This window comes from Monopterus albus, unplaced genomic scaffold, assembly GCF_001952655.1.
Source record: "Monopterus albus unplaced genomic scaffold, M_albus_1.0 scaffold58.1, whole genome shotgun sequence".
In the NCBI taxonomy this organism is placed as follows: domain Eukaryota; kingdom Metazoa; phylum Chordata; class Actinopteri; order Synbranchiformes; family Synbranchidae; genus Monopterus; species Monopterus albus.
Window position 1 is genome coordinate 940,316 of NW_018127938.1, and position 10,627 is coordinate 950,942.

The window sequence follows — 10,627 nt, forward strand, 5'->3', positions numbered from 1 at the left end:
TTTAAGTATAAATTGCATTCTATTATGAAATCTATTTTCTACTCACTTTGTATGCCCAAATCAATCTCATCAAGAGATTTGCCTTTGTAGACCTCAGTTCCACGTTTGATTGCCATGAGCAGCTTGCTCATCTTTGCAAGCTGAAGTGTGTTCTCGGTTAGGCGATAGTATTCACAATGAACATGAATATCATTTCCCATAAATTTGGCAAGTTGATCCAACTCATTTTCTTTCAGGTTCATTATCTGACTAAGTGTAGTCATATGTTTCCTCAGGTGGGTTGACGTGGGTTTTTCAGGCTTCCTTGCCCCACTTGCAACTGCATAGTTCCTCAACCAGTCTGAACCTCGGAGATGAGAATCCGAATGCTTGCAAAGACGTACTCATTACTACCCAAAATGCCATTGTCCTCACCCCTTTGCTCAAAGAGGAAATCAAGTGATTGTCATCTCTCTGGTAAGCAGCACAGGTACTTTCCCTCTTATCACCAACCTGGTAAACTCATGATTCAAATCTTGTTCCCATTTTGAAAGGCACTGCATAATGTCCTCATTTGGTTCTGTTCCTATAGGTCAACAGAGGCAATTTTGCTGCCTCTTCAGTTGAAAAGTATGATTTGTGAGAGAAGGCACTCACTGAGAATCTTGTATGCTTTAGGGTTAAGCGCTTCCATGAGTTTCACTTTTGCCTCCTCTGCTGTGGACTTCAATACTTGATGCAGCTTCATCACATCTTCTGTGAGCGAGATAATTTCTTTTTTGTTCCATCTGTCCTCTTCTAAGTTTGTTCATACATGGCGTGACACATAGAGGTCCCACTCTGCTGCCACTAAGTCCAAGAAGCTCTTTACTCTGCCTGCAGCTTCATCATTTTCAGCTATTTTCAGCGTTTATATCACAATGTCACATACTGCCTTTAGCGAGTGTCCTAACTTCAAAGCAAGAGATGGTGTGTTATACCTGTACTTGGAGCTGGTGAACCCAGAGGCTTGTTTTGCTGCTTATCTCCAAATTCAAGCTCTGTGAATTTCACTATACTGATTTCTGATTCCAGGTATGAGTGCTACTGCCCGTAAGCGTAAGGAGGAGGTTGCTCAGGCCCTGAAGAAACTGATCCAGGCCAAGGGAAAGACACCTGCCATGAAATACCAGCAGCTGCTCGATGACCTCAGAGGACAGTCTGAAACTGTAAATACTTTGAGTGGAGTCGGCGTGCTCCTTGTTACTAACCCACCTCAACAAATGCTTTGATTTCTAGTCCATGACCGTGTTAAAAGATAAATTAATATTTGATCATATGGCAGATAGCCAGCATCCAATACCAACTGTGCAATAGAAAATAAGTCTTTTAATGTTTTCTTGACATTTGTGAAGTAGAGTTATTCTGGATCAGTGTGTAGGCTTAAAATTGAAGAAATAAAAGGATGTTGATACTAACAGTGGTGGTAGTAAAATTAAATTAGCCAAACCACAGTAAACCTATGAAAGTATTGACTATAATTAAAAAATCTGCTCTTAGCACCACCACCACTTCCTGTAATGAAGTGCCACTTTGTTTTCAGGCGATCACCAGGGAGCTGTTCGATGAGGCGCTCCGAGCCCTAGCTGACGAGGATTACTTAACAGTCACTGGAAAGACCGTTCGTCTCCTCGCCTAAGGCACACCCTGCAATTATGTACAGTACTTAACTTGAAATTCCATCCTGTCGTTTCTCATCCTGTAAAACAATGTGTAATTAAGAATCCATTCTGAGTGTGCTAGATGTTTGAATGTCCTGATGATTCAGAATTGCCATTCAAACACTGGTGTCCTGTTGTGACGACACATACTGGAATTTAATGGAGCTAATATTTAAAAATGCTTCTATTTCTTTTGTTTGTTACAAGTTTTCAAGTAATGCTCTTCCTGTTTTGTGCTCCATCATAATTGAAGAGCTCTTTTTCTAACTTGTACATTGCATATACTCATTGAGTTTCTCTTGTTCTTTTTGGTTCCTGTTAAAGCAAGCTTGAAACATACAGTATGTTTCTTTTGTCTCACATTTCTAAATACTCTTAAGTACTTAATACCAGAGTTGAATTGTCCTTGTAGCTTGTTTTGACTGCTTGTTAATAGAGAGAAAATAAAATGTTGCTCACTGAAAATGCTCAAGTTTTTTTCCAGTAGTTGAATTAAATTCAGTTTTTCTATATTTATATTTAGATCTCAACATTGTTACTCCAAAAACCACTTTTTTGCTGCACCATTTTAACAAAAGGAAATATTCTTAATGCCTCTTTTTATACACACACTAAGTTTGACCTAAATTATTATCCCTGGGATCTTAACTAGAAATATGGACAAAAAAAGTCACTCCTGTCCTAAAATGTCAGAGAGCAGCTAACTACAGAAAAACCTGAAATTGAAGAAAAGAGTTTAGCTAGTTATCAAAAAATCTTTTCCTTCATGCTCTGAGTCCTGGCAACAACTAAATGGCTTTATACCATCTCCCTTATACCCTGATCTGTGTCTCATCACAACTTTCTCACTGAGGTCTACAGAGAATTCCTGGGGGTTCATGGCTTGGTTTTTGTCTGACATTTGGTGTGAAGTGTGGGGTCTTATATAAACAGGTGTGTGCCTTTCAATTTAATTTGGACTACAGTCAAACTCCAAACATGTTTCAAGGATTATTATAGCACACAGATTACAGCTGGCGAATTCTAAAAACGTCATTAATGGGTTACTTGGTGTGAGATGGTGAGAAAATAGCCCACCAGTTTTATCCATTTAAAATTAAAGCTACAACAAAGTGCGCAAAGGCGTCTGAATTCCTTCTGAAATGGCTGGTTAAAAGGAGATTTAAAGGGAACATTTAGATTCAGGAGGTTAAGAGTCAACACAGGTCGCCAGAGTTATGGCTGCTGTCGGTCTGTCAAACTCCAGTGATCAGTAAAGTGCAGTGCGCTCATCTGCCGGTGCTCACCGCTGTGATGTCACACCTCTGTGTGCTTCTGGACTCGGCTGAAGAAGATGGCGACCTCCTCAGGTTTGTGTGCCTTCAAACTAACATTCACAGCACATAAAATATGGGCAACGCTGAGGTTGCTTTCGCATCTCAGCCAGTAAATTTGGCCATTAGCTGTCTTAAGATGTTTATAAAATCGCTCTGCGATGCAGTCGTTTCGCAAATATCTCCTTTCGGCAACGCAATGATATTCAGGGGACCCGTCTATTTCATGGATCTAGTGTGTTGGCTAGCGTAGCTAAAGCCAGGCGTTGTGAATAGCTTGTCGCGTGAGTTAGCTGAAATGGATCGAGGTGTCAAGATATACGCGTTAGTAGCACTAATATTCAATTTGTGTGACACAAAGACTACTAAATAGGCAGTATAATGCTATATAGAGATTCAAGGATGCATGTAAGTTGCTCTCAGTGTTAGGATTGTAAACAACCGCAGGCAGTACTAGCTAGTTTAGCCAACTCAGCGACTAGAATATTCTGACGCCGCGCGGTAGCGATTGTGGATACTGCTCTGCTAGTTGATCAGAATATCGCATTAAGTACAGACTTTCTCTTGTTTTTATTGGGGTTTGTCTCTCTACACACTGTCGAGGCACACATATTTGGTATGCTTTAATAGCCATTTAGCTGTTAACCGTGACAAACAGTGTGGGGACGCTTCTCTGTAATGCAAAACAATATGGTGGTGGAATTGTTTCAGTACAGGGACCGGTCCCGCTGGTGCTTTCGTTAGTACTTGCTAACGTTGTCGGATTTTAAGAGGATTTCAAATATTTAACTATACTAAGATATTCGAGGAGTGGGTGGATATTTGCCAGTGCAGGGTGTTTTGAAAGTGACGAGTTTAGTAAAGAACCGAACTGTAGTCTGCACGCTTTGTTTCAGCAAACAGTCGGAGCCCATGTCTGCATTAGCTTTCAACAGGAAGCGCTGATTTCAAGCTTCCAAAATAAACTATTTGAATTACGGGAAAACTAAATAACTAGATTTATATTCATATAAGGTTTATGTTATTTAATTCTACGCCACTTTACTCATACATCACGACAACGCTAAAACAGACTGGAGAAATGGGGAAATAGTTTCAACACAATCGAAACTTCCTTTAGGGCAAGTTAGCGTGACTTACTGATTCGTTGTTAACCTGGTAAGATTTGAGTTACTAGTGCCACCAGTGGACTGAGACGCTTTTACATGGTATAGCTCTTGAAATATAGTGAGTTTTTTTTCTCTCAGGTTTTAGGGTTAAGTGAGTTGCGCATTGACTTGGATTTAATGCATTTTAAGTCGTGAATTTATTATTTCCGTACTATGATACTCATTCATACATTTATTTTGTGTGTGTGTGTGTGTGTGTGTGTGTGTGTGTGTGTGTGTGTGTGTGTGTGTGTGTGTGTGTGTGAGCGCGCACGTAGGTTGATCATTTTGACTTCGTCATTTGAAAAGTAGCCCGCAAGGCGAAAAAGTGTGGGCACCCCAGGCTTAAAGTATGCTGAGTGTAGAATTTCACCATGCGTTTCAATGGGGCACGATAAAATTCTTATGAAAAGCATGAATGTCCTTGAAGAGCTGAACATATTGATTACTGAAATTATGCTGAAGTAGAATTTTCCCATTCATTTGAATGGGGCAAGATTGTCAAAATAAAGCTAAATGTTTCAAAAGTATGAAGTTTAGAAATGACTGTCCTTGAAGAGCTGAACATTTTGATACCTGAAATAGCTGAATTTTTGCCCCATTCAAATGAATGGGGCAAAAATTTCAAAATAAAGCTAAATGTTTCAAAAGTATGAAGTTTAGAAATGACTGTCCTTGAAGAGCTGAACATTTTGATACCTGAAATAGCTGAATTTTTGCCCCATTCAAATGAATGGGGCAAAAATTTCAAAATAAAGCTAAATGTTTCAAAAGTATGAAGTTTAGAAATGACTGTCCTTGAAGAGCTGAACATTTTGATACCTGAAATAGCTGAATTTTTGCCCCATTCAAATGAATGGGGCAAAAATTTCAAAATAAAGCTAAATGTTTCAAAAGTATGAAGTCTGGAAAAATTCTGAAGAGAAGCATGAAAGTTCTTGAGGAGCTGAACATGTTGATACTTGAAATAGATGAAAGTATGCTGAAGTACAATTTCCCCATTCATTTTAATGGTGCAAAAGTTTCAAAATAAAGCTAAATATTTCAAAGGTATGAAAGTTGTAAAAAAAGGTTGAATACATACCATAATGTCCTGAAAAACCTGAACATTTTGATACCAGAATGACATTTCTAGCTGAAAGTATACTGAACTTATTAAGATGTGAACATTTTCCTAATGGTCCTCACAAAGTAGGTAAAAGAAGTAGTGTTGTGTGTGTGTGGTGGGGTATGAAAAAGAAAGAGTAGTCCTACACACTGAGAAATACTAGTGTGGCTATTGAAATGAGGCATAAAATGTAAATGGTAATTATGCAAAAACCATAAAAAATATCAAAAAGCTGCTTACAGTATATATAGCTGAAGAGTTGCTGAATAGTTATTAGTTGAAATGGTGGTTTTAGCTGAAGGTATGCTGAAGATATTAAGATGTGAAAATTTTTCCCATTCATTTGAATGGGGCAAAATATGCTGAAAAAAAGCTAAATAGTATAAAAAGTATAAATGTTACAAACAATAAAAATATAGGCAGGAATGTCCTTAAAGAGTTGAACATTTTGATAACTTCATGGCTTTTGTAGCTGAAAGTATGCTGAAGAAATTAAGTGTTACGTGTGCTCGTATATGGGTAAGTGAGTGAGCAAAAAGAAAGGCAGACCCAGATAGCTGACTTCAGTGCAAGCAGTGATTTATTATATATACAGTGCAGTGAATGGTGAGATAAAACAGGAGTAGATGAACTGAATAAACCGGGTGTCGATCAGCAGCAGATAACAGTACAGTGATAAGATGAAAGGAGTAGGCCGAGCTGCGTCGCTGGGGTCACTCCTGAACTGGTCGGTGGAGAACGGTGATTACTGAGGACATAGACAACAGAGGTATGAACAGATGGAAACTGTTGACTGTGCATCGACCTGACTGGTGGAGACTGGAAGGGTAGAGTTGGAGCCGAGGTCCGGAGGAGTAATCCGTGGAGGAAGATAACAGCAGAGCAGCAACAGGTAGTCCAATTAGTATATAGTAAAACACAAGGTAAAATAGAGACTGAACAAAGTATAATAGAAAAATAACAACAGAGAGAGTCTGAGAACAAGAACGAACCGGCAAGGGAGTGATAGTTGAGCAGGGTATAAGTAGGGGCAGAACTAATAAGGTGCAGCTGGTGACAATTAGGGGATGTGGAGCAGGTGTGCCAGGTGGTGTGATCAGGGGCTGAAAAAAAAGGGAACAAGGTGAGGGTGGTGAGAGAGGATGCTTTACAGCATCCACACAATAACTGCAGCTTCAGCACAAGCTGACCCAGTCGTGGTGTCACGGCCTTCCCCACCAGCCAACCCTCCTTCAGGGCACAGGGAGAGATTTGTTGAAAATCAGAATGGATGGTCATTCCCGGGGTTTTCTGCTGACAGTTACCTATTTTGACTGGTTGGGAGTATTAATGCTTATGGAGAGAAGTATGAATCATTCCTCTTGCAGTCGCTGAAATAAAATCTGTTCTTGGCTTTCACATTCTTGCTGTCTGTCTTTTTGTGCTGCTTTTCTCTGTCTTCTAATAGCACATTTTCTCTGCTTCATTCCCCATGCAATGTGTTCAAATTAGTCTTAGCACTCTCTGTTTGCACACTGAGCCCACTGACTAATTCAGAGTTGAAAATGTACATGTCTTTATCTATGAATGTTCCCTCTTCAGTAGACAGCCATGTACAGTTGTGAATGCTCCGTCGTAATATTCTGGCAGCTGTTTACTTGGTTTTCAGCAGTTTATGTTGATTAGTCTCTCCTGAGAGACAGACAAAACACTCTGGAGGATGTCAATTAATGTTTTTTTTTCCTCCAACACAGACTACTTAATTAAGCACAGTCAGCCTCTCTTCAGTATTGATTTACTATAATAAGAATTTAATCTTTAGTCCATGAATACTGGATGCCTGAAAGTACTCCTCAGAAATCACTTGGGTTGCCACCTGATTTTCTTCTTGTCAAGATAGGGTATGATTAAAGCCTCTATTTGGGATTGTCAAGTACCTGGAGGGGATAGAGCTAGAGACCTTCCACAGAGGAATCAAAATAAGTGTTTCATATATTTACAAAGAAATCACATAGACCTACATTTTTATATCTGCTGGGTTTCATCTCAGCTCGAATTTCTAGCCTTGCTAGAGGCATGGCTCTGGGCATGGTAAGGTTAGGCCACCACTTTGGTCCAGACTGAAATATCTCAACAGCTGCTGGATGGATTGCGATGAAATTTTGTAGATTTAATCATCACCTGGAAAAGAAGACTTCTGTGGCTTTGATGACCAAGTTTTTCCTTTAGTGTCCCCCCAGAAGAGTTTGCTATATGACTGTAGTTCTTTACTGTTCATCTGTGTGTCTTTCCCTCTCATCTGCCTCGACCTCTCTTCCTCCTGCTCTGTCTTCCAGGATCATTCATCTCTGAGAGGCATCAACATCTCCACATTATCTCAGGGCCATCTGTGCACCAGCTATCTGTTACTCATGATTCCTTCGCATCGGGACTTTCATATGTTGTTTCTTTTTGTCTCTCTCCCTCTGTACCCTTCTCTTCCCTCCTCACTTGTACACTTTCATTCTGTTGTGGCAGGGTTAAAGGTGAGAGTGTTCAGCCCCCTCCTTATTCCCCACCACTGGTGTGAGTAGTCATCGATCTGGCTTTCAAACTGACTCGCAGCCAACATGAGTCTGGAACACTGACACTGAGGAGTCATATGGGGACTGAAAGATATAGTGAGTGTTCGCAAAATGATGGACTGTGTGAATACTGTAGCAGCAGACGTCTGTGGAGAATTCAGCGAGTGTAGCATGGTCATGTCAGTGCCACAGACACAGCTTGTGAAATGATTCTAGCCAGTTTTATTCAACTCAATTTGCTTTTAAAAAGAGATGTAGTGTATTTACATTTTTCAAGGAAGATGTTTCTCTATATAATTTACAGATGAGGGACAGATTAAAGGAAAAACCTTAATAAATGAGCGGTCTGTTCCAGGATGGCCCAATTCATAGGGCATCGGGGGCCATGAAATGGTTTGATGAGTATGAGAATGGTGTGAATCATATGCTAGTAATATATAAACAATACCTAGTTTACATTGAATTTTGCCTTGAGATTAAGCTGAAATGAACATGTGCACTTTCTTTCAGGTTTCTGGTCATTGTGGGCAGAGAGGCGGAGGATTGTTCATGCGAGAATCAAAATAGCTGGTTTGCAGCCGGCCTCTGCTGCTAATGAGGTTGCCTGTGTGATTGTATGTGTATGGTGGTGTAGCACAATAAGCTATGTGTTTAGGTGTGCCAGTGCCACAGTATGGCTGTGGAGGCATGTACAGTAAGTGCAAAATGAAAGCTGTAACTGCACAGTGGTCTCTGCCAGTTTCTGGCACATGGTATTTTGGAGTTTCAGTTTAGTGAAAGCCTTTTTTTTTTTTTACAGTAGTCTCCACATGTCAAAGTCCTGCATCCTCTCTAATATATTTGTCAGTGCACTGGGGCGTGTGTGTGTGTGTGTGAGCACACCTGTGCTTTCACACATCTGTCAGCGAATCCTAGTACCTGCTTGTCATTGTGCCGCCTTAGTGCTCTGTGTTCCTCTGTCTGACCAGCACCTTTTCCAATTACAGCGTCTCCCAGGCTTGCCTCCGCTCTCCTTTAATCGCCTCTAGGTCAAAGTCAGTGTTTTGTTTTTTCCCTCTCTGCCAGTCTGCCCCCTTCCCTTTCTCCACTTACACTACACAGTATATTGCATGCATTTTTCTACCATATTCATATCAGTGACCCCGTTAAAGATCCTTCTCATATCCTTGATCTACCTGCAGACAAATGGAGAAACCATTTGAGACTATAATTTAATACTTTTATTGATATTTCAAATAGTTCAAGTTTAGCTTATTTCACCAAGCTTTAAATATTGGAGAAACATAGACTTTGTCCAAAAGTAACAAAAGTTCATCCTTTGAGTTATTAGTGTCAGTAACATTGGTTTCCCCATGCTTGCAGTCTTTATGCTCAACCAAGCTCATTTTTTTTCTTTTTGTGTTCTGATGCTGGTTGTTGCCATTACTAGTATGTTTCATATCATAACACAAGCCAAATCAGTCACAATGCTAAACCAAATGCCAAGAAATCATGGAGCATCATCAATTAAAAAAATGATGCGAGGTTTTGGCAAGGACTGGGTGATTTGGCAGTGATTGCGAGTCTATTTCCTCTGAGCCCTTATTTTCATATGAAGATAAGATATCATCTAAATTCATCACTTTTGAGAAATTTCTCCTGGCAATTTCTCTGTCCATCTCTTTTCATTTCACCATCAAATAGGATGTCAGAAATAGAGCGAAAAGAGCGGAAGATTTCCTTCTAGATTTTAGAAGGCAACAAGAAGAAAGATAACCTTTAGACCACAGCTGTTTACTTGCAGAATCATCTTGGAAACTAGTTTCTCTGCTGAGGATTCCAGCCCTTAGATACCAACTTTCAGGGTTTTATTGTTTCTGGCCTCTTTCCTTTCATCCATTAGTTCTTGCTTCAATTTATTTGTCTCATTTGTGCTTCTTTATTCACTTCTCTCTCCCAAAATTCTCTGTTCCTCTGTCACACACCCTCACACATTTCCTTTGCCTGCTGTTTAGCCATAATTTGGGGTTTTACATAATTTTGGTCCCAGTAATGACTGCATATATCTTTTATCTCTTTTTTAGTAGCTCTTATTCTTCCTTCTTTCCTAACTTATTAGTATTAATTTTCCATTTTCTCCCCTCTATTCTCATTTGTTTCCTCTCTCTAAATGTTATAACTCTGCTTCCTGTTTTATTTCTCTCCGTTGCCCTCTTTATCTGCTCCCTGTCTTTTTTGATGCTTTAGTTGAAAGAGGAACTGTAAGAATATCTGATGGCCTCTTCTTGCCTGTGAATGCAAATAGTTTCTTCTGTTATGTTGAAAGAAACATGGTGATACTTTTCTTCCAACACCTCCATTTTTTTAACCTTTATTTGAATACAGTTATGGATTATGGGGATTATGGATCGAACTTGCTCTTGGTTGCCTAAACACAGCCATTTAAAGAAGCACGTCTTCCTCCACTCAAAAATGTATTTTGCTTCTTACTTCTCATTTTGAATATTTGGCCATCCTTGTACAGAATGATGTTTGTGCAAAGTTTGACGCTAGAAGCCTGTTTTCATGTTGAAGAGTTTGCCTGTGCTTGCCTTTGATCTGAGTTTATTACAAGCAGGTGTGAGCATTTATTGTGACATTACAACTCATTTGGAGGCCAGCTATGGTCCATTATGCAGTTTATACAAGTGTGATGTGGAGACTTGAACCCTCCAGTGCACATACACTAAAAGTAGAGACATGCTATCTTGAAGTAGCTAAATGTTTGAAATGATCAGTGTCTAAATCCTGACGTATTTAAACAAATTTATGTTCAAAACAGGTTTAATTTTTATTCTGTGTCTTACTTATATGGCAG

At 39.6% G+C, this 10,627-nt stretch overlaps 1 protein-coding gene across 1 annotated transcript in view; it reads left to right on the forward strand.

Moving 5' to 3' along the window:
- The window catches only part of LOC109961686 (DNA replication licensing factor mcm4-like), an 8,704-nt gene extending 7,003 nt beyond the window's left edge, over window positions 1–1,701 (forward strand). Inside the window, exons 3-4 of the mRNA XM_020602698.1 lie at window positions 1,054–1,187; window positions 1,562–1,701. Of these exons, the coding sequence (XP_020458354.1) occupies window positions 1,054–1,187; window positions 1,562–1,657 (230 nt within the window). The 3' untranslated portion in view covers window positions 1,658–1,701. The remainder of the gene's footprint in view (window positions 1–1,053; window positions 1,188–1,561) is intronic.
- Window positions 1,702–10,627: the final 8,926 nt, after the last annotated feature.